The 24,718-nt window shown below is 33.8% G+C and overlaps 2 protein-coding genes, 1 non-coding gene and 1 pseudogene across 4 annotated transcripts; 1 reads left to right on the top strand and 3 right to left on the bottom strand.

Annotated features, from left to right (window-relative positions):
* Positions 1-3,557: 3,557 nt before the first annotated feature.
* On the top strand, positions 3,558-7,743 carry LOC143549271 (putative protein S-acyltransferase 22; annotated as a pseudogene). The gene is made up of 10 exons (XR_013138113.1): positions 3,558-3,763; positions 3,798-3,879; positions 3,966-4,079; positions 4,210-4,560; positions 5,120-5,188; positions 5,269-5,340; positions 5,439-5,567; positions 6,275-6,352; positions 6,426-6,608; positions 6,958-7,743. The product of XR_013138113.1 is annotated as a putative protein S-acyltransferase 22 (transcript).
* A 7,076-nt stretch (positions 7,744-14,819) lies between these two features.
* LOC143549270 (uncharacterized) lies at positions 14,820-15,203 on the bottom strand. The gene has a single exon (XM_077040205.1). The coding sequence runs from the start codon at positions 15,201-15,203 to the stop codon at positions 14,820-14,822; it is 384 nt and encodes a 127-aa protein (XP_076896320.1).
* Positions 15,204-17,575: 2,372 nt separating this feature from the next.
* Positions 17,576-18,610, bottom strand: LOC143549269 (ethylene-responsive transcription factor ERN1-like). The gene has a single exon (XM_077040204.1). The coding sequence runs from the start codon at positions 18,608-18,610 to the stop codon at positions 17,576-17,578; it is 1,035 nt and encodes a 344-aa protein (XP_076896319.1).
* Positions 18,611-22,060: 3,450 nt separating this feature from the next.
* LOC143549286 (U1 spliceosomal RNA) lies at positions 22,061-22,220 on the bottom strand. The gene has a single exon (XR_013138114.1). It is a non-coding gene; the product is annotated as a U1 spliceosomal RNA (small nuclear RNA).
* Positions 22,221-24,718: the final 2,498 nt, after the last annotated feature.

The following is a 24,718-nucleotide window of genomic DNA, read 5'->3' as shown; positions in this document are numbered from 1 at the left end:
CTTGCTCACTCCTTCTTCAGGTGACATTACTGAATTATTTAAGAGTTAAGTGCCTTGTGCGTGTAGCCTTGCTGCGCGGGTAGCCTTCCCTGATGGCTAGTATCCGTTGCTGCGGGAACAGGCGGAGTACGTCGACCATTGGGAGGTTTTTCCTGCGGGAACAGCTTGCGTACTGCGCGTAAGGACGTCACGTCTCTGAGCATGGTGGGTCCTTCGGATCCAGTTGGTTTCTGCGCAGACGTCTCATCAAGGTGAGTCTTGCGAGTTTAGCCTTTGCGCAGACGTCCCTGTTGAAGGTGAGTCTTGCGGGTTCAACTGCGCAGACGTCCGTTTTTGAGGTGAGTCTTGCGGGTCCACCTGAGCTCTGCTGGGACCTACCTCTTCAGATATGATATGGGCTTTTTTGTCGTTTTTATCACAAGTAAATTTGATTATTTATCTATAAAATTTTCTTTTGTTATTAGTTATTTATTTTATGAGTTCTTTTTATTTTCTAAAGTTAAGGGAAATTATAGCATTTCTTCTTTATGCCTTGTTTATTTTTTCCCTTGAGTATATTGATTTGGATTGATACACTTTTGGTTACGAGAAACAAGAAGAATTTTATTCGTGTCATTATTCTTTCCGCATGGTAGGCCATTTGGTGTACTCGGAATGAAACGGTTTTACTTCTCTGGTAAAGCTAGAAGAAAAGAACTCATTTTTTCTTCTATTGTTACCTATTTGTTTTCATTGATAAAAATAGAGATAGAAAATATAACGTCAGTCGGATCTAGTGCATTAAAAATCCTCTTTTGAATGCAAGTAATTGTACGTTTTTCCTTTTCTAGCTTATCCTAGTTCGTTATATAAAAGATCCACTAGAAAAAAAAAAAGACCTAGACAGAAATGTAATTATTTGAAAATGTCACTTATTTTTTATTAGTTGAAAAAGAAAACGAAAAGAGAGTACGTACACTTAAGTTTATCAATCAAATAGTAAAGATTTAAGATAAAATTAGAGGAAGTCATGTGAAAAATAAAATTAAGTTCATTAGTTTTCTGCTTAGTTTTGTTTTAATCACCTTTAGAACACTTTAATTAATTAATTTATTTTTATTTTTATGATCATTAATCAAACATGTGCATCATATCCCCTTCTTTACCCCCTAGATTCTTGGATGCCCTTCATAAGTAATAGAAGTGGGTCATTGGCTTCATCAATCACATGCATGCAAGAAAACACCAAATGGCATACCAACAAAACTAAAGATAAATATACTACTCCATAATTTTAAAAAAGGCTTCGAATCTAATGTATATCCATATTATATTTCCATAACGTGTTTTATATTATGATTCATCTTAAAAAGGTATGCTCTTTTTATTAATCTTCTTACTATTGGTTTATGAGAAAATTAAAACCGTAATATTTAACATCATTTTTTTATAAAATTAAAACAGCAAGAAATATACGGTGCCTGAAATGACGTGTTGTCAATTTGTGATCAGCATGACAACATGCAAACACAATGTTTGGTTGTCGGTTAAGAGACATCAAAGGCCTATAAACTGTACGAAGAAGTTTGAGCACCACAATACGAAAGGCTAAGAAAACTAAACCTTCCTAAAAACATCACCGAACTAGGCAATATCCCACCTTTTTCTACAAGGTTTCATGAAAACTTGTAGCTACAAGTCTCAACACGACACTATTTGTGTTCTGATATTTTAATAAGTTGAAAATGCTATATCGGATTGCAAATCTTACGAACCCAACTACAAAATATCAGCTAATCTAAGTATTATAAAACCTCACATATTCGATCATTGTAATTGAATGAATATATAGTATTGTTACATAATAATGTATCTATATATAATTAGGTGAGTTATAATTAATATGATAAGTGATCATTACTTATTTTACAAAAACAATTATACAATTATTATATTTATAGCTAAGTGTGGTTGATTGTCAAACCTACGCATCTGTCAATGTTTGTAGCTCCAACTAAACACGCGTACAATCGTTTACATCATGTAAAGAATACATACATTCCCATTTTGTAATAGATTTATTAAATGAAGGGAAAATCTCATGAATGTCTATTATCACACTTGATAAGAAATGTCTATGCTAATACCTTCGGTTCCTAACTTATTTCATGGTCAACCGACCTTTTTATCAACCAATAATCAACCACCACCTGCCCATTTTCGGGTTTCTATCATGTTCAGATTTCAATGTCATCCCTACTTTAGAACCAAGCATCATTAAAATGGTTAGAACTTTTCTTATAGGAATTATAGGACTATTAAGAATCAAACATCCTTAGTACTAGCAAAAACTATACATGGCTGAAAGTGACAACTAGAAATTATTTGAGGCATTCTCATAATTTATTTTTTAAAGTTTTAAGAAGGACAAATAGAAAGAAAACAAAATGAAAGGAATAAAAAGAGGTAGGATGTCACGGGCAAGGTATAGATAACTTTTGATAATCTTAGCTTTATACATTATTATAAAATCGTGTATTTACCCAATTACGAATCCGTCTGGTATCAGCTACACAATACCTATTAGGCTTGCGGGTACGATAGTTTATGATCTTTTACAGTTAAAAGTTACCAGTTAAAGTGCCCATTATGCGAAATTTGATCATAGACTTCTAGCAATTCTATATATTTCATATTTGTTTTAACAATTTTCAAGTTTATAGTGTCTTCTGGCTTCAACATGCTATCTCACATTAGAGAGAGCTCCAAAATATTCAGAGTTTACCTCAAAATGTCTCTTCGGCTTTCATACATTCAACAAAATGTCCCTTATACAAGGGCGGGTGATCTCAAAATACCGATGCCGACACCCACACTCAAAAACACGGTCGTCCAACCTCAAAACAAGGTTGCCCGTCTACAAAATTCTTGTAAATTATTGTTTGGATATTATATTATTATGACTAATGTTCCTCATATTTTGTTTTCTCTTATATCTTTCAAAATATAATATTTATTAAAATTCTAAAAATGCATCTGTGTCTTGCTTGTTTAGATATACGTGCCGACATAAATTTCCTTCAAACCGACGTGGCTCAAAAATTACTTGGAACTTATGGATCTCTAAAAGGAGTTGATAAAAAGGCTTTATGAATTTTAAATATATGAGGTAGTTTAGTTTAGACTTTAAAAGTGAGTCCAAAAGCATAAATGTACAACTGTTTGCAACTGGACCTGATGTAAGTTGTAACATATGATCTGATCTGCCCATGGAAAAAGAAGATCATCCCATTCCAACAATGCCAACAAACCTTATAAAGAAAGAAGCTTTAATTTAAGGGCAGTCTTGTCATTTCGTTATCTTGAAAAAGAAAACACACTCTCCCTACTCTCTCTCCTCAAAAACCCATCCCTCTTTTGCTTCAAATTTCATCTTTCAACAAAGATTTTGTAGCAAATTATACCTTCTATCATCAGAAAGTTACTAAATTTTCACATGGGTTTTTCATTTTCTTTCACTATATGATAATGGTGATGATCTTGAAGATCCCATTGGTGAAATGAGGTGAGCCATTGAAACAAAAAGATTCAACCCAAGTAAGAAAATTGCATAAAAACACAAAAGTTGAAGTCTTTTTGCAATTTTCTCACACACCCAGAAACAATTTCTTGTTAAATTCCAGCATTATTTAGTTCTTGATAAACCATTGATGAAATGAGGTGAATTGGAGCAAAAAGATTCAAACCCAAGTGAGAAAATTGCATAAAAAACACAAAAGTTGAAGTCTTTTTGCAATTTCTCACATACCCAAAAACAGTTTATTGTTAATTTTTTTACATTATTGCAAAGAATCAAAGATGAGGAAACATGGATGGCAACTTCCATATCATCCACTCCAAGTATGTGAAAAAGTTCATATTTTTATGCTTGTTAGGGTTTTTAAAATTGAACTAATTTGCGGTTTAATGCTTATTAATATTTGCAGGTGGTAGCTGTTTCTGTGTTTTTGGCATTGGGTTTTGGTTTCTATGTGTTCTTTGCTCCTTTCGTTGGTAAAAAGATGTACCAATATGTTGTTATGGGGATCTACACTCCACTTGTAAGCTCCAAATTGTCAATCTTTATTATTATTATTATTATTATTATTTTAATTTAATTTTATTTTTTTTGTGCTTATAAACTGATTTGACTGTGAAATTCAACTACTTTTTTGTGAATAATTTTGCTAGATTATATCTGCATTTGGATTGTATATATGGTGTGCTGGTGCTGATCCAGCTGATTCGGGTGTTTTCAAGTCGAAAAAGTATGTTAAGACCCGAAATAACAAGGAATCTAAACTTGGAGAAAAACAAGATGCAAGTGTTGGGGATAAACATTCAATTAAGAACAGTAAGAAGCAAGATTCAAGAACAGATGATAATGCGTCTGGAACGGTTGAGAACACATCGAATTCGTGTGGCTTATTGGCTTTGGTTCCTTGTGTGTTGATGTGTCGTTGCTCGAGCTCGAATGATGAATCTTCTGAACTTCAAATGAGTGAAGATGGCATGTTTTATTGTAGTTTGTGTGAAGTTGAGGTAAATTTCTTGGTGCACAAAGAATTAACACCTTGAGTAATTAACAAGTTTATAACTTCAAAGCTCTTAAATTTTGAGGCAAAAATGCCTGTTCTTTTTAAGAAACGGACGCCAAACGAAATCACAAAGATAAACACAGTGAATTCTCAAAGAGAGTGATATATTATTGAATAAATAATATTTTAAAAGGAATTTTAAATTTTCCAGGCATCGCCAAATCTTCAAAACTGAATATAATTACATAAGTAAATGCGTAAATTAAGGTAATAAGTGATTTACGCATTTTACACTAGAAAAAGAAAAGGTTGAGTATTCGGTGACGAAACTGGAGCTCTAATTGATGGAATTCGGGTCCGACAAATGGACCAAATCGCCTATGGCGTTTATCACATGTTCCAGCTCGTCGAGACCTTTTCATCCACTACTTAGGGCCCGAAAGTCCACTCGTAGCCTAAGATATGCACTTTCTTAAGGAGTCTAATAACTCTTGTATCAACTTCGTATCAGAAATTAGTAATCGAGCATCGAAAATAATGTTAAATGAATTTTTTCTTTGCAGGTTTTCAAGTACAGTAAGCATTGTAGAGTTTGTGACAAATGTGTTGACCGGTTCGATCATCATTGCAGGGTATGTTAGCATTAAACATTATCAATTAAGATTCTTTGAAGACATCTTGATTCAAAATTATTATGATTACTATTGTGCAGTGGTTGAATAACTGTGTAGGCAAGAAGAACTACAAAAAGTTCTTTACTCTTATGATCTCTGCTCTTCTTCTGGTAAAAAAAAGTTTACTTTTGTGATGACTTTTCAGTTGACATTTTTCTTATAGTCAATCATTGACTTGTGTTATTCGTTCTATGATTGAAAAACGCAGCTCATACTTCAATGGTCAACTGGAATTCTGGTGTTGATATGTTGTTTTCTTGATCACAAAAGATTTAATATAGACATTGCTAATAAGCTTGGAAGCAGTTTCTCATTGGCACCTTATGTTATAGTTGTGGTGAGTACTTGCTTTATTCTTATAAGTCAGCATAACTACTTTTTAAAATTAAATTAACGCTCACATATATGCTCGTATACCATCATTCTGTTTCTTATTGTTTTGTTTCTATAATAGTTTTCATGTAGGCATTAGTATTTTCTTGAAAATTAATGAATTCACATTAAGTTCCGATTTCTAAACGACCCTGTTTGACCCATAAAAGTCAAACTGCAATGTCTGCCGTGTTTTCAAGGCATGAGAAATCTTGAAAACTAGTTAATTCACATTAATCTTAGAAACCTGTCTAGACTGTCAAATGCCTAAACTACTCTTTGTCATCGACAACAAAAAAAATTGTTGAACTTTTCGTGTGACTGGCATTTTGCACAATTTTGGCTTTGTTATAGTCGCCATGGTTGCTTGCTTTATAATTATAAGTCAACAGTATCACTTCATGAAATCAAATTAACATGCGTATATACACTCGTATACTTTCATTGTTTTCTGGCTGTTTGTCTTTTAATATTACCTTTTACGTAGTCATCAGCATTTTCTTGAAAACAAATGAATTCATATTAAATTCCAAATAAAAAATGATCCCATTTGACCCTTAAAAAGTCAAACTGCAACGACATAATCTTAGAACTCTTTCTAGTCTGTCAAATGTCTAAAGTACCCTTCATCGTAGACACCTATAAAAATATAAAATTTTTTGAAATTTTCAGGCGGTGTGCACGATTTTGGCTATGATCGCAACATTGCCCCTTGTTCAACTCTTCTTTCACATTCTTCTAATAAAGAAGGTGAGTTTCATATTTTCCTTTTAAGATTCTTGAAATGTAATAATATGTTAAATTACAACTCTGCCCTTGACAGGGGATTAGCACATATGATTACATCATAGCATTGTGAGAACAAGAACAAATAGGAGTTGGTGGTCAACAAAGTCCTCACATGTCACCTGCAAGCTCTATAACCGGTTTAAGCAGTGTCAGCTCATTTAATAATATCCGTCAAGGTGCTTGGTGCACGCCCCCACGTTTGTTTGTTGAAGATCAGGTATTTCCATTTTTTTTTGTCAAAATTACTTTAAAAAACTAGTTTTACAATTGACCCGTTAGAGATAAAAACATAAATTGCTGATGTGGCACTTAGGGGTGTGTATAAAACCGAAAAACGGATCTATAATCCAAATAACCGAACCCGAACAAAATCCGAAGTTTGGGATTTTCATTTTTTAATTAATAAAAAGATTTAGGCACAAAGTTAAAAAAAATCTCGGCCCAAATGATAAAACCAGAAAAATGAAACCGAACCGAACCGAACCCAAACCAAACCAACCCATTCCCCACTTCTCTAAGCATTTTGTTAAATATTAATCCCTTTTACATTATGAATCTTTTTGCAGTATGATGTGGTCCCACCCGACACTGGTTCAGTTAGCTCACTTGGGAAGAATACAGTAGACGAGCCGATCAAGAAAAAGAACCCGACAGCAGTAAAGATCAGCCCGTGGACATTGGCTCGTTTGAATGCAGACGAGGTATCAAAAGCTGCAGCAGAAGCCCGAAAGAAGTCCAAAATCATCCAACCTGTTTCAAGAAAAGAAACCCAACAAACAGGCCCGTACGGGCTCGGAAGGGACAGCAGTATCGGAAGCAGTGAACGTCGGATGTTCTCTAGACTTGATAACAACCAGAGAGTAGGAAGCATGCGGGCCCGACTTCAGGAACATTTACAGCCCAAAGCAGGTCCACAGTCAGGATCATTCTCGAGCTTGGTCCCATTGCAGCTCAAGGCCCGTAGTGTGTTTCGGCCCATGGGCCAGACCGGTTTTGTAGGATCCTCACCGGACAGTAGCTTAGACTCTCCTGATATTCATCCGGTTAGAATCTCATCATCTTCCGGGGCTCACGAGAAGCCTGGAGTCATGCCACTGTCTAGGTCCACGAGTGGCGGTTATGATGCATCAGGTTGGGAAGATAGTGACCAGGTCCCGGCTCGGTTGGTTCAAAGATCGAGGAACTAAAGAGAAACGGTTGCAAGATTCAAGACTCCGTCTTCTTAAACATCTACTTAACCGAACGAAAGAAAGATATGCGACTGTTTTGCAATTATTTCATTTGTTAGATTTGGAATCATTGTAAAGAGCAACCAAAATGTTGCTGAAACCTTTAAGCTTGAACACTTCTAGTTTTTAAAACCAGACACCTTTGTGCCACTCGGATATTGTAGCCTGTGCTTTATAAAGCGCGATAGGGTCCTAGAGCCGAGATGAAGACTCACATTGTGTTTGCGAAGCAAAAGACGCATACGCGAGGCGTGTGTTTTCACTAATGTTTTAACATGCAAAAAGAAGTGAATATTAAGAATGCAAAGCATAGCCCAAATAACTGAAAATAAACAACTTATGTTAAAATGATGAAAATGGTATTTTCTATCTATTAAATATACAAGTATGTAAAAGTTTATAACAATAAATAAACTGTTATACAATACATTGTATATAAATAGTAGATTTATAAATAAAAATAAAGAAAATGTATGTGTTGCAGTTGATGAACAAACAGGTGTGCAGTTTCAGTGTTTAATGCAATTTACTCCTCAACAACCTACCAAACTTCATTACACAATTCTCTTTAAATTATTCTCTCTTTATTGAAAATAAAAAAAGAACAATATCATAAAAACCGTCGAGTCTCTCTAGTTTTTTTCCTTAAACCATCAGAGCCGATGGGATTATTAATTTAGACGTACGATGAATTCATTTGGTTTTTTGACGAGGCTTTTTGGATAAAGGACAGAATCTAGTTGGTTAATAATTCCGTTGAGTAATGATTAAAAAATAAGTGGGTCAACAGATTTAGAACTGAACACCAAAGTAATTGGTTGGTCAATCAAATATTTTGTTAACGTTAACCTATCAAATAAACATTTTCATCACTTTCCCTAGAATAAAATTGCATTTGTAGAAGTAAAATCATTTGGAATGGAAATATTAAATAAGATTGACCATCCGGGTAATTACTAATTAGTCTCAACCAAGGTTGTAAAAGTCGTTAGACGGACTCTAGGCAGACGACTGAGAAGTTGGGTATACTCGGAGTACTCGGAGAGTGATCTAACATAGTAAATCTAAAATTAATTTTTGGATATAATATATATATATATATATATATATATATATATAATATCATAAATTTACTAATAATTATAAGAAGGAATATTAGTTTTAAATAATCCCAACTATGGCCTATTGGTAAATATCAGTCCCAACTTTACACTTGCCTGCCGATCGTCCCAACTATTGATGTATTTGTTTTTAACGGGCCGCGACTAACAGATGTTAACTCCGTTAGTGATTTGCTGACGTGGACCTTCTTTTCCGGCTGGAAACCTGCAACTCGCCTCCATTCTCCCTAATATCGTTACACCATCTCTCTCTATCTTTCCCCTCATTCGAAACCTAACCGACGTGCCGCCGTTGTTGTCTCCGGCGAAGTCCACCCTCGTCAATCGTGCACCATTCGAGGTAATTGACACATCATTCGACTCGTTTTTATCCTCTTAACAAAAGCCCTATGCTTATTTTGTAAATCGTGTAACATTGATTTCAAATTTTTGAAAATAAAATCGGGTTTGGTATATAGGGATTGGCCATGAAATAAGATGAAATCTACTTCATTTTCTAATTTCCGATGTCTTTTGAAGAGGGAGGGAAACGGAGTGACGATATTAGGGAGAATGGAGGCAAGTTGAAGGTTTCCGGCAAGTTTCCGGCCGGAGAAGAAGGTCCACGTCAGCAAATCACTAACGGAGTTAACATCCGTTAGTCGCGGCCCGTTAAAAACAAATACATCAATAGTTGGGATGGTCGGCAGGCAAAGCCTTACAATAATTATACAACCTCAATAGCCAATTCACCATGCAAAGCCTTACAATAATTATACAACACAGTATTCGCAGCCGCAATCCGAAGCAAGAACATCATTATAAAGAACACACCAAGCATCATGACAACAATAAAACGCATATTAACCGAACACATCCACACCATCAACCCACCAAAAACCCAAAAATACAACCTCACCAACAACGAAACCGATCTCATCCCCTTAACTAAATACGAGCTTCTCATCAAAGCTGAAAACCCCCATTTTGACTCGACCACAACCACGACCGAAGCCAACGACCATTCCACGTGAAAATATATAACAATCATGATTAAAACCACACCCATGATTACCGAAAACCACATGAAGTAAACCGAGTTGTAATCTATTACAAACCCTAAACTTTGTACCAACATAATAACTGATCCAACGATGAACACGAAGCTTATGGAGATCAAACTAACAAGAACATATTCGACAACCACGGTGTAAGCCAGTGGGAAGATGGAGAAAATTAAAGACTTGAGGGTGTGTGAGATCTTGATGGGTTGACCAAAGAATGCATGGTGTGTGGTGTAAGTGATGGTGGCTATAGCGCATAGTGAGAGTGTGTGGATGATTAAGGTGCAGAGGATATAATATAATATTATGTCATGTTTTTGAGGATTTGGATGGTGGTTTGAGAAGGGTTGGTTGATGAGGGAATAAGATAGAGGTATGAAGAACAAAGATAAGGTTAAGAAGTGTGTGTAGTTTGATAAGATGATCCGTTTTGATTCGGACAGGACACCGGTTAAGTTGAAGGTGTGTACTGATGTTAGGTCCATGGTGGTGGTTGTAGATCACGGTGGTGTGTGGTGGTGGTGGTGGTGGTGGTGGCAGATCTAATGATGAATGTAAAGTTGTTAAACTAGTTGTGTACTTGTGTTCATGTGGTTGTTTTATATTCCAGGTTTATCTAATGAATATTGGCCATGTGGAAGCTTGAGTAGGTGGAGTTAATTGGTGTCTATGACTCGAGGGTCATGTGGGTCAGGTTTTCTAGAATTTGAATCTCTTGTCTTGATTAGTTTATTAGAGTATTCTCATGTGAGGGTGTTTTTATAATTTAAAGAGTGATTCAGAGTGTTGTGAGTGAAGTGTTTTTATATTTTAGAAAAAGTAGTGGTTTTTCTGTATATTTGAAAAGTTACTCTCCATCCCCTATAATTTTTTAATATATTTTGAAAGTGGTTGTGAGTGAAGGAAAGAGAAAAGGTAATGATAAAACGTATAAAAATTATTATTTAATTGAAATAGAGAGAGAAAATAAAGTGAATTTTAGTGTAATTTTTTGTTTGAAGATAGGGAGTGGGATGAGAATGCACTTAGACTTATTGAGGAGGAAAAGTCAAGAAAAATAAAAAAAATCTACTTAGAAAATTATGCTTTTGAAACAACTCAACAAGGCATTCTAGCATAAACAACTTAAATAAAAACAAAAGTGCAAGAATAAGAAGGTGAAAGGATGTGTTGTGACTAAGAATTCTTGTTCAACTCGTTTATCTTAAAATAGAATGTGGATCTCTTAAGAAGCATGTCTATTTCCTCGGATGCAATAGCCGAAACAATTTGCAGTACTGGAAAAGATTGGAGTACTTGAATGGTACCTTCAATCAAGTTGTTGCATGATCAACTGTTACTTGATCCTTGATACATATACGCAACGAAAATATTGATTTTTACAAGGGACTGAACACAATTTTTAATGTGATTCTATGTTTAACATAGACCTTTCAAAATTCAATGGCCTCTAATCTCCATCGACTTTATTTTTATTTTTTTTACGTCAATCGTTGGCCCAATAAATTTAGTCCACTAGTAAATTGAATTCCAATAAATTTCCCATATTTTTTTTTCCGGATGCTACAATTTAAAAAGGGGTTTGTGACACGAATTCTTGTCCGTTTGACTTCTGGTCTTGATGTTATAAACACTATATTTTAAGTTTAAATATTTTAATCTTTTTTATATATTAATCTTTTTATATGTTAATTCGACAGAGTCACCATATTTCATTTGCTTTGAATGATTTGTGACTTCAAATTTTTATTGATCTAGCTTTAAAAAACAATAAAAATCATCTAAAGTAGACTTGTTTCACCATAACATGTGATACAAAATAATGGGATAAGGATGTGATTAGTAATGTTAAAGTGCTATAAAATGTACCAAAAATGCAACTAGCATGGATCCAGAAAAAGATGGTGGGCCATTTGTAGATAACAATCAGGGATTCAGGATCAAGACAGCTCTTCTCGTATCCCTCTTTTACTTAGCTAGATTTTCTTTTTAACTATTTGTGAAAAAAAAAATTATTAATGTATTTAACTTTGTTGTGATTAACATTTTATTTGGTTAACGCTATGTTTTGTAAATTTTGATTTTCAGAGTTTTAAATTTTGATTTACCTTGTAAATTTTTTTAGATTTCGCTGGTAAACACTTAGAATTAATCACTTTGTATGACTTAAAAAAAGTGTCGATGATCTGACTGTAAATTCTATCGGTAATACGTCATAAAATTAGAATTTTTCAACCGTCAATAATTCATTTAACGACGGATTTCCATCGGCAGACGCTTTTAACGACTTGACTTGCCAACAAAGTTATCACGAATTCAAGACATTCAATATATTTTTTCAAATAATTATACACATCGCTTACACAAATTACAAGATTTTGTAAACATAAATGAAAAAAAACTGAATAGCAATGCATAAAGCAAACCCATAAAAACATTAGTTTATACAACATAGGGAAAGTTAGCGTACAAACTAAAAAAACATATTAACTGTGTAAAATCAAGTAGTGTGATTATGTAATTATATCGTAGTTTATATATAATTACATTATGTTGTATATATAATTACATTACTTGATTCGCACAGTTAACACGCTAATTTAATTTGTATTTGATCCAAACCCTATACAAAACAAGGAATAAACGCACCTGATACATCCGTAAAAACATTAGGCACAACAGTAACAACGTGAGGGACATTCTCACCATCGGAAGGCAAATTCATGTAGTAATCAACAAACCCCTCAGAAACCTCAATCGCCAATTCATCGTGCAAAGCCTTGCAGTAATTATACAACACAGTGTTGCCAACAGTAATCCGAAGTAAAACGAACATCAAAGAGACCGAAAAAAACATCGTGTTAATACTAAACAACCAACTAGTTTGAACATATAAAATTCCTGAACAAATCCACACATAAATCGCACCCCAAACCGCAAACCACAACATTATTAACAACGAAACCGATCTCATCCCATTAATTAAATACGAGCTCCTGATCAAAGCCGCAAATCCCCATTTTGATTCAACGACAGCCACCACACAAGCCAATGACCACTCCACGTAGAAATATATAACAATCGCGAGTAAAACGACACCCATGATTGCCGAAAACCACATGAAGTAAACCGAGTTGTAAATAATAACAAATCCTAACTTATGCACCAGCATAAGTACTATTCCAACGAGTAGAATAAAGCTTAGGGAGATTCATATTATAAGAGCATGAGCTATGATCGCTGTTGAGACGATAGGTAAGAAGGAGAAGGTTAACGACTTGAGGATGTTGAAGAACTTGACCGTCTCACCAAAGAAAGAATAATGTGTGCTGTAGGTGATTGTGCATATGGAACATATCGTAAGGATGTAGACTATAAGGCTATAGATGAGATAAGTAATTAGAGATACGTCCGGTAGCAGTTGGTGGTGGTCGAGGCTCGGGCTTAAGATAATGAGAGTGACACAAAGAGGGATGAAGAATATTGATAAGGAAACAAAGTGCCAGTATCTGGACCAGATGATCTTCTTTGACTCGGAGAGGACGCCGGTTAAGTTAAGGGTGTGCACCCGTGTGGATTCCATGGAGGCGCGACAGATCATGGTGGTTCTGGTGGCTGCGGCAGCCGGATCTAATGGTAAATTAGTTATGTAGTTGTGTTTGTTTAGTTGTGTTCATGTGTTGGTTTTTTGTTACAGGTTTATCCAATATTGAACATGAGGTCAAGTTTATTTGAAATTTTGGTGTGTATTAAAAGTTTAGTGGATTTTTTCCAATGTTTTGATTGATGAAGAAAATTTTAAAAATGGGATAAGTCAACTTGAGAAAATTATGTGTTCATACTTTTTATAGTTTTATAGTCAAATTAGATCACAATTTCTCGTTAAGTAAAGCGTGGTTTTCGTCCTCGTGATTTGTTTAAATCTGCCGTTTTAGTTTAATAGTTTCAAATTTGCGGTTTTTGTTCCTATAGTTTCATTTCACTTGCAAATAAACCTAACCCGCTAACCCCGTTAAGTCTTATCGTTAATTCCATTAGCGTGCATCTCATGTGAGGGGTAGTTTTGTCATTTTTCTCCCCAAATAAACCACAGCCCCTTACGTGAGAGGGCTTGCGAATTAGGGCTAGGGTTTACTTGGGGATAAAGAGTACAAAACTGCCCCTCACGTGAGGTGAACGATGATGGGTTTAACGACCAGACTTAACGGGATTAGTGAGATCGGGGTTAATTGCAAGTGAAATGAAACCATAAGGACAAAAATCGCAAATTTAAAATTATTGGACTAAAACCGCATATTTAACAAACCACCGGGACAAAAACCGGAGTTTACTCTTCTCAGTATCATTATTGGTGGTATGCATTTGAGCAAAAGATGAAGTACATTACCCAAAATGAATGGTGTGCATCAATCTTTTCTTGCATAAACAATGTTGTTTTGAACATGTCATCACAAACAGAATTTTTTTAGATGTAGGTAAATTTGTAAAACTTCTATTTCAAAAGGTATATTTTTGAAACTTCGGTACAAAAGAGGTTGTGCCTTGGTATATAGGTGTAAAAAAATTGAATTTTGGAGAACAGGCTTCAAGTATGGTCAACAAAAGTAAGTAAAAACTAAAAACGGCTTCGGTTTGGAAATGGTGTCTAGCTTGGAAAACTAGAACATGTTAGAACTGTTTAGTTCTTATTGAAAGGTAATTATTATCACCAGCAAGTTATTGACGTTATTTTCATTGGTAGTATAATAAAGAATCCATCGATAAAAGGTTTGTTGGTATGCCTTGTCTAATAATTCGGTTGGTAACGCTTGAAAACAATCATTTTGGACGATCATACAAAAGTTACTGGTGATTGATTGTCAATTAAGTATCCCATCAGTGATCGTTTCGTTTTTTTAATAACTAATTTTTTTTTTCACATTTCACCCCATGTCTCAAGTGAGACTAGAACGCATGGACATTTGGTTATAAACACAAAAACTAATGACAAGAAATTGAGTTGCGTGCATTACATAAAACAAAACCATATAAAACATTAATTTTCGTAAGGTATATTCATGTACTCATGAACAAACCCCTCACCAACCTCAAGTTCCAATTCACCATGCAAAGCCTTGCAGTAATTATACAACACAGTGTTTGCCGCAGTGATCCGGAGCAAGAACATCATTAAAAAGAACGAACCAAGCATCGTAATAACAATAGTATGCATATTTGTAGAACATATCCACACTATCAACACACCACAAACCCCAAAATACAACATCACTAACAACGAAACCGATCTCATCCCCTTAACTAAATACGAGCTTCGCATCAAAGCGGCAAACCCCCATTTCGATTCCACCACAACCACCACAAAAGCCAACGACCATTCCACATAGAGATATAAAACAATCGCAATTAAAATCAGACCCATGATTACCGAAAACCACATGAAGGAAACCGAGTTGTAGTCAATAACAACAAACCCTAAATTACGTACCAACATAAGAATTGTTCCGACAAGTAGAATGAAGGTTAGGGAGATTAAACATATAATAACATGAGCTATGATCGCGGTGGAAGTGAGTGGGAAGAAGTAGAAGGTTAAGGACTTGAGGGAATCGAAGAATTTGACAGGTTCACCAAAGAAAGCATGGTGTGTGCTATAGCTGATTGCACCTATAGCACATAGCGCGAGGATGTAGACGATGAGGAGATAAGTAATTAATAGTTTGTGATTATTTGAATGATCGTCGGTGAAGAGGCGGATGATGACGCTAATATTAATGAGAGAAAACGATAGAGGGAAGACGAGAAGGAGGGATAACGAAACGAAGTGCCAGTATCGGTCTAAGATGATCCTCTTCGACACCGAGAGGACGCTGGTTAAGTTTAAGGTGTGCACTTGTGTTGATTCCATGGTGGTGGTGGGATCTATTGGTAATATAGTTATGTATTTGTGTTCTTGTGATTGTGTTATATTGTAGGTGTATTACTTAATGTTTATATATCATGTGGAATGTTGACTAAGTTAAGGAATTGGTCCAAAAATGGTAGGAGAAGTCAACTGAGAAAAGTATGAGTTTGAATATTCAATGGCGTAAATGATTTTTTTTTTTTTTAATTTTTTGCATCAACAATATCATCACCAAGCATTAAAGAAAATAAAGCAATAAATTAATATGATTTGAATACACGAAAGTGCAAGAACGAGATGAAAAAGAATGGAAGGTAGCTGAGAATTTGTGTTCAATATGGATATTTTAAAACTGATTACAGGTTATCCAAGAGAAATTATTTATTTCTCATACTAGAAAAATGATTCATGTCTCAACTCTTATTGCTTCTTAAGCGAGTGTATTCCATCATTATTATTATTATTATTATTATTATTATTATTATTATTATTATTATTATTATTATTATTATATTACTTTGATGTGATTTATTATGATGCAAGATGAAGGTGCGTTAAAGCGACAAAATTAAGCTAAAGTGGGATGAAATGGAATTGATCGATCGTCAACACTCGTATCAATCTTTATTGCATCATATTTGGCAGTTTGATAAAATAAAAATTCATGAGAATATTAAGTGTAACGTGGGCTTAATTTGCAAGTATTGGGCTGACTTTTAATTTTCTCTTGTGGGCTAAAAATACAAAAACAAGGTTTTTAAAAAGTACGCCGTTGTCTGGGATTGGACCCGGGTCACCCGCGTGACAGGGGAATACTTACCACTATACTACAACGACGTGGTTGAAGTTTTTAATTACAAAGTAAATAACTAGAATAATATAGTATATATTGTGTCATAAATACAGGATGGAAATTAGCTTTGATTTTGAAGCTTTATTATAATCACATTTAAAGAAGCAAATAAAATTTGTTTCAATTACTTTAAACATTTACACATTTGTCAACAATATTAGATTGTTATAATTTTATGGAGGTTCATTCCTATACTAAGTGATTTGTCAATTAAGTGAATGGTGGTTTTTAGATGCTTTATTGTAATAGTTTGTACGCATCATTATAATCGCACAGTTCATTCATGTGTCAGATTTGGATAACTTTTTCAAATCATTTACGTTAGACACGTAGTATATTTATTTAAAAGTGTGGTTAATGACTAAATGAAAGATGGTTGCATCAGACCACCTCTTTATGGTTTCATTAGCAAGGTGAACTTACTAATCAAAAAGATAGGTAGTTTCCTATCAAATATGCAATAAAAAGGCTACAAGATGGCTATTAAAGATATTAAAAACATATAATTAGAATACAAAAATCAATAAATTAAATTATTAATTCAAGAAAGAATCATCATCATCATCATCATCATCATCATCATACTCAGTATATCCCACCAATAGCAAAGCTATAGTAGGGTCTGAGGAGGGTAAGATGTAGACAGCTTTACCTCTACCCCATAAGGATAGAGAGGCTGCTTCCGGTGAGACCCCCGGCTCGATAGTAGTTTTGCATCAAGCCTTGGACATAAGGCACATAGCACTCAATCATCGGGACACCGGCTGATCGGTGCATGTACCCTTGTCTTTCGGCTATCAACGCCACTACATGATGCCTGATTAACCGTCCGTCACTTTTAACGTTATTTTCACGAGATTAGTAAAATAACGTCAAAATTAGTGCAATTTCACTTTTGCCCACCCGAGGGTTCACACATATATACATCATATGTGCGCACCGCAAGCAGGGCTATAATTCAAGAAAGAATACAATGCTGAATTATATGAGATTATATCAGTATAACCTATATTAAAGAGCACACCTAGACCCTTAATTAGTTTGATCCTCTAAAGAACATGTCTAGTGAATCAACATCAAAAGAACTCCAAAGATAAGCTTCATCTCCTTCCTTACTACTCAAAGACGAAAACGACTCCATACTCGTCAAACTATGTCCCTTCTCTAATCTCTCTTCTACCACATTACCTAAATCATTTCCGCGGTTATCATTTGGACCAAGGCTTGATAACTTCTCATTCTTTCGGTTCTCCGTCATCGTCAAACATTCAGATATCCCGTTAAACGCATAAAGGGAAGCAGACACCTTCCGTTCGAACTTCATTCTCTTCATGGCTTCACTAATCATGGATGGTTCCTCAATGTAGGTTTCCTTGGTTATCTCTTCTGCTATCTCAAATAAAGAATAGTTGATAGATGATTCAACATTGTCCACAAATAATAAATCAGTCAACCCCAAGTCAACCTCTTGGCTTCCTTGGTTAGTATCATCTCTTGAACAATATTCAGAACTTGCACTAAAACTATCATTACTATAATTATTAGCATCTGGGATATGATCAAATATTTGGTCAAAGTCAAAATCTTGAACATGGGTTGACTCTTGAATTTGATTACTTTGAAAAGAATGTGAAGACTCCATTGGTGGAGTATAATCACCATTAGTTTCAAGACTACCACCATTCTTTGCTTTAAGTCTTTGAAGAAGAAGATTGGTGATTTTGGAAGAAAGCGCGGGCGATTTGTTAGACGGATTACACGGCCAAAAGTTGGTTCGTGTGTTCGATCCACGAAGCAAACATGCGGCTTCATCATAAGCTCTAGCAGCCTCTTCAGCAGTATCAAATGTCCCCAACCATACTCTTATTTGTTGTATGGTATCTTTAATCTCGGCCACCCATCTTCCCGAGGGGCGTTGGCGGACCCCAACGAACCGTTTTCGTGCACGTATGGGGCCTCCGACTAGCAGGCCACCACCGTTGTTTAATGGATCCCATATGGCTTCATTATTACTTGTGTTTTCACTATCTTCTCCCTCCACAATATCCTTCCTCTTCCTAATCATTTTCATTGTTGTAATAATAAAGTTAAGTGTAATATGTATATATATATATATGTGTGTGTGTTGAGTAGAAGTAATTAAGGTATAAGATATAAGTAGATGTGTTGTAAGGATCGTCAGCCATTTGTAGATTTGTCTAATGTGTAGTAGTGCTGATAATAATAATAATAATAATAATAATAATAATAATAATAATAATAATAATAATAATAATAATACAATATCAGTACGGTACTACATAACAATATATTTGAATTTGACGTAGTCATATGTAGATTAAGGCGGTTAACTAAATTACAGTACGTATCGATAATACAATTTTGACATGTTTTTGAGCTCATGTGGACGAGAAACCGTTATTGGTTGTGAGAGAGGTAAAACCTGAACATGGATGACGTGGCAGTGTTGTCGATGCTTTTCATTGTGTATGCTTTAAGTTGTAGTTATATATTACATTTTTAAACTTGAAAGAAATAAATCATTACAATAATTTTTGAGTTTACAATCATAGAATGTTGGTTCTTATTTATAAGTAGTACTATTACAAAACTTGTCTACACTTAAGTGTAGATATCAGATAGTTGCATTAAACTTCCTTACTATGAGTTAGGATATTATGTGTTACAAGTATAGGCTAGGTATATTAATTTGTACCCAAGTGTCACTTTTTATACGGTAATAATTTATATATTTTTTTACGTACGTTTTTACAATGTTGTAAATTAATGTAGATATCTTGATGTTTATAACTATGAACAATGAGAACTACGGCCGTAAGCGAATGAACCAAAGGTATATGAAGAGACACTATGAACAAACATACATTTTTCGTGTTTCTTTGTGTGATAAATGAAAAAATGAAGAAAAAAAAAATGGTATGCATATTCGTTCATTTATCAAATAAAAGAAGTTTCACAAATTCGTTCCATTTGCACTATAATTGCTAGAGTCGCTCATACTTTTGAGGTGTTAAATGGATTATGAAATCAAGGGCCTTCTACTATATGATTTTGCTTAGGATTCCAACACGTGGGATGGTTTTTGACTTTTTGTACAACAATTATGCGGCAGAAAAGTCGAGTAACGTTATTGGTTGTCTGGTGGTGGCGATTCCAACATAAAGTTTGAGAGAGTAGTTGATTAGAACGGATAGAGTTATTATGACTAAAGATAAAGATGAAGAATCAAATGCGAATTGAAAATAATCAAGCCTAAATAAAATCAAGGAACCTCAAATAAATATGGGCCAAAGTTTCAACTTTCTTTTTTCTTTTACAATTAGAAAAATTCACGTTGTACTTATTTTGAAATGAAGTGTTAGGATAATAAGTTGTGAATGGTTAGCTATTACAATGTTTGAAAGTAACAAATTTTAATGTATTTATTAATATATCTCACAAGAGGGTCCAAGTACATGATACCAACATATCTATGAACATTAAACAAATAAGGTTAATAAAAAGGCTGGCATTGGAAGATTAACCCATGATAGTGAAGTCTCTAATCGTTTTGCTTTTGTCATTGTTGATGATGGTATGGTTCAAAAATTACGATTTGGCCGATGCCAAGGACTTCAATTCTTCAAAAGCATTAACAATTAATAGTTATATATTTTGTCACGAGGTAACATATTACATATGCCCATTAGATTTATAATTAGTATATATAATGTGTATCCTTACATTCATAATGTGCCAATAAAATTTTTTTAACTAGTGGCGTAATGTTAGGATGACGGGTTGCAGTTTGACAAGTTGAGTTGTTCAACACGGCCCATAGTTTTATTTGTGTCAAAATTAATATATTATCTCTAACCTACACACACTTAAATATGTGCTGCCCGAATGCCTAATCTATGATTTATCTAAACGTGTCAAATGGGTTGACGGGTTTATTGGTATTAATAATTAAGTTGAAACATGTTAATCGGGTTGGTGGGTCATAAAAAATGTGCTAAGCGGGTCATAAATAGGTTAGTGGGTCGACATGTTTAGTTAAACATGCTAAAATATTGGCCTTTTTAACTAACTGCATAATTAGGTTAACCGAACACGGCCAAACATGTCAAATATGACAATAAAAAGCCTAATTATTTTTGTGTCGTGTCAAAATCGGACATCCCTGATTTTTAAATAATACTTCGCTATAACGTATCAATAGTGAAAACATAAAAACTATGTTCGCGATTTTAAGCATTCATCTAAATTTGGGTACTAGACAAGATTCCAATTTGCAGCAAATCCATTTGTCTTTTTGTGTTGTTTTGTTCTATCTTTGAAATTAACACCCATAAAAAGTATATCCAAAGCTTCTAAAACATCATGCTTAGATATTACAATAATTACATTGTTTACATACATGCTTACATATATTCTACAACCAGATAGGCCAAGCAGAAGTGCCAATCTTCGGATATTTAGATGAAACAATCAGCCGTACGTTTTTGATATTAATAAAGCCACGCATTAGTTCTAGCGCGTTCGTTTGATTATTAACGCTCAAGATTGTTAAATGCGAAGCTCATAATGAAGTTCGTTTTAACTAGCTCACTTTCACACGCAATGTCATTTGGCATAACCGTGAGGAGTCGTTTGAAAAGAATAAAAGATAAATACCATAAGCAACAGAAGTAATAATATTTTTTTTGAATGTTCAAGCTTTCCTCCTACTATTTACATTATACCGCCAATGCCAGGAATCGAACCCTGGACCTCTCACCCAAAGGCCAAAGCCTTTACCATCCCACCAAAGTGGTGATGGCAGAAGTAATAATATGTTTTACAAAACTGACCCAAGCATGTATTGACATGACACAAAGCTAATAAGAAATTTGCAGGTTTAGGTTTTGACATGACCCAAACATGCTTTGGCATTTCAAAATAGAAGTGTTCCATATGTACTATGATCAAATAGTAAGCAATGAAATCTAATACTTACATTTTTAAATAATATGTAAAACAGTTCTTTACTTCCAGTTTTGAGTATGAATGTTTTGGTATAAATATCAAAAAATCTAAAACCAAAAAGAAATTACATCTATAATATTAATTTATGCATATTATCAAAGTCGTAGTATAGTGGTAAGTATTCCTGTCTGTCACGCGGGTGACCAGGGTTCGATCCCTGGCAACGGTGTTTAATTTTTCAAAAACATTTTGTATTTTTAACCATAAACATTTATGGTTAAACTTGTACAAGAAAATTTAAGGACTTATAAGTTACTAGCTCAAGTATTTAACTGATACAGATTATTCGTGTTCCATTATCTTCACCCGGGTTTATAAATGTGAAAATCATATATTTCACTAAACGTTTATTTTAAGTCATTTTAACTGATGAAATTAATGTTGGCATACATAAAGTTAACAATAGCAGCCTGGGAGTGGTCAGGTCAAGCTTAATAATCACCAATGGAAAAGTTATGTTGACCATATCAAAATATTAAACTAAAATATTGTGCAGAGGCCGCGCGAACGCAGACCTCCACTGCCACAAATTATGACGTAGGCTCAATCACTTGGACCGACCTTAGGCAAGCACCCCTCCTAAGTGCAATGGAGGTCACCAACCTAGGCAATGGACCTTCTTGATCGTCCATTGACCCCGTCCAGGTAAGTGAGTAGTACAATTGCTTCTCTCCCTATTTGTGTAGCACACCCCACTACTTATTCTTCTTCCATTATCGATGTGGGACTCTCAACTTCGAACAAATCTCCTTGTAAATTACTGTTTTTCCATCACCACAGTTCACAAATTCAAATTAATGTATGAACTAATTTCCTATGGAAATCAAAAGGAGCAAATTTCAAACTCTAGTAAAGCCTTAATCACAATGTACCTGACAAAATCAACTGATAAAAAAACGCTGCCACGCACTCGCTCCAACGTAGATCGTTAAACCTAACAATTTACTTTCTACTGAAGCCATAGATAAATAACCAAAGGGTATATATGTGATTGGTAATGTGTATATGATAGCCTATGGACCTATGGTACAGAGTTTGTAAAATTGTTTGTCTAGTGAATTGCTATTGTACAAAACTCATATCTACCTATTCTAATAAAGTAAAATAAATGTGGTCACTTGTCATGTTTTGGTTAATTCTTACAATTTTTTCCCTTCAAAACTAATTTACCCTAATAAATGTAATAAATCAATAATTATTCACTTTCCTTTTACACTATATTTATATAATATCTATATATTTTTATAAATATAAATATTAACATATTATTTTACTACATATTTCAAAATACTTGGGAGAATTTCAAAAATCAACAAAAAATCATGTTTCTCAAATGAAAATTGTTTCGGGTTTTTTATGGAATTTAAATTTGATATTATGGGTCAAAAGTTGATAAATAGATTATTTGGTACAAATTAATTACATTTAGGTCAAAATTTGTTACGGGTCAAAAATGAAAATTTTAAGTATTTTTAAAAATTTGAGAATGCAAAATAGATTTATCGTCAAATTTGTTATGGGTTACTTTGAAATGTCAAAAGTATGAAAGATAGAATTTTAAACATGATTTGGGTTTAAAGTTTATTTTAAGGGGGTTTTTTTTTTAAATAATCAAAAGGTTCGGGATTTGGCAAACTAACTATTTTTCCCTCAACTATTAAAATGTAAGAAAAGACTGCGAACACTTTCGACATACCACCCCCATGCCTATTAATGCTTCTAACTTTTATCAATTTTGAAATACTTATATTGACATTAATTTTTCCTTCAATGGTGATCAGAACGTAGTATGGGAAGCATGTCATGGAAAACTATGCTCAAATGAAACAAAATATTCACAAAATTGGATGAGTTAACATGTTATTTTTTATGTTGTCATTATGACAAAGTCGAGAAGCCCTCTGAAACTTTTCAAAAAAAATTTCATGGTATAGCTCAGAAAAACATAGCTTTGTTACAATTTAATGTTCCACTTTCCTTTAATAAGTGGTAAATTGATAAACATATCAATAAAGGTAACGCTCCTTTTGTATTTAGACTGAATGGTTAGAACTACTATCGTATGAGAAGCTTTATTTTCGAAATTGGTTCATAACCAAAAGTCTTTCAATTATACATGGCACCGAGAATGAATTTTTCAATAGAAAGAAATATTCTCGGATACGTTTTTGCACGAGCATTTTTTTATTAAGTTTATTTAAAAAATAATTTTGTTATATAAATAAAATCAGTTTATGTAAACATTGTATAGATACAAGCATAGATGTAATATATTTTTTTTCATATACGCTATGTAATTATTTGTTTTACTTATAATTTTATAATTTGAATTATCTCGTGTGTGACATGGGCATTAAATCTAGTATATATATATAAATTATAATTAGTATCGCTTAAAAAAATATTATTAACTTGAAACAGTGTAAAATTATATGTACATAAAATATCAGTCTTTATTGTTAAAACTCCTTTTGTCAATGAAACTCCTTTGTAAGGCAAATGAAACTTATAATTTCTCTATAGTAAATTTGCAATACAAGTTTTCTAAATTCATGTTTTGAATATGACACGCAAATAATGAAACAAATCTGCAAATCTGCAATCAAAGAACTAGTTTAATAAAAATATTTCAACAAGATTGTTATAGTATAGTATAGTGGTAAGCATTCCTGCCTGTGACCCGGGTTCGATCCCTGGCAACGGCGTAATCTTTTATTCATCAACTCTTGAAGTTAAAATTTGCACCATATGAATCTACACAGCTTTTTGAATTTTGATCAAATGTTACACAGTCTACAGTGTATCTTTATAATGTCTCAGATCATGATATATTTTCCAACAATATTGTGTTAAAAAATACTAATTAAGTCGCAAGAGTTTTAACGATCACAGAAATAATGACTGTGTTAAAAATACTAGCTAGGTTGCGCACATTATTGTTTTGATTAAATGATAAACTTAGTAACATTTGTGTCACGAGTAGATTGTTTCATTGGAACAAAAGAGCAAATAAAGAAGTTTTTATTGTTGAGGCATGATTGTTGTGAAGTTGAGAGGTTAAAGTCAAAGCTTCATAAATGTTGTGAAAGAATAAACTTTAATATTTTTGTTATCATGTTAGTTCTTCGTTTTACCATATCTATATATTACA

This window comes from Bidens hawaiensis, unplaced genomic scaffold (genome assembly GCF_021521415.1).
Source record: "Bidens hawaiensis isolate Kalapana, Puna unplaced genomic scaffold, B.hawaiensis_p1.1 tig00015453_1, whole genome shotgun sequence".
In the NCBI taxonomy this organism is placed as follows: Eukaryota; Viridiplantae; Streptophyta; class Magnoliopsida; order Asterales; family Asteraceae; genus Bidens; species Bidens hawaiensis.
The sequence above is the reverse complement of the archived record's forward strand: the minus strand, read 5'-3'. Positions and strand labels throughout refer to the sequence as shown.

What these genes read in the sequence shown, in the direction of transcription:
- LOC143549270 (XM_077040205.1), bottom strand. Translation starts at nt 15,203, where the DNA reads ATGGGTCTGATTTTAATTGCGATTGTTTTATATCTCTATGTGGAATGG.
- LOC143549269 (XM_077040204.1), bottom strand. Translation starts at nt 18,610, where the DNA reads ATGAAAATGATTAGGAAGAGGAAGGATATTGTGGAGGGAGAAGATAGT.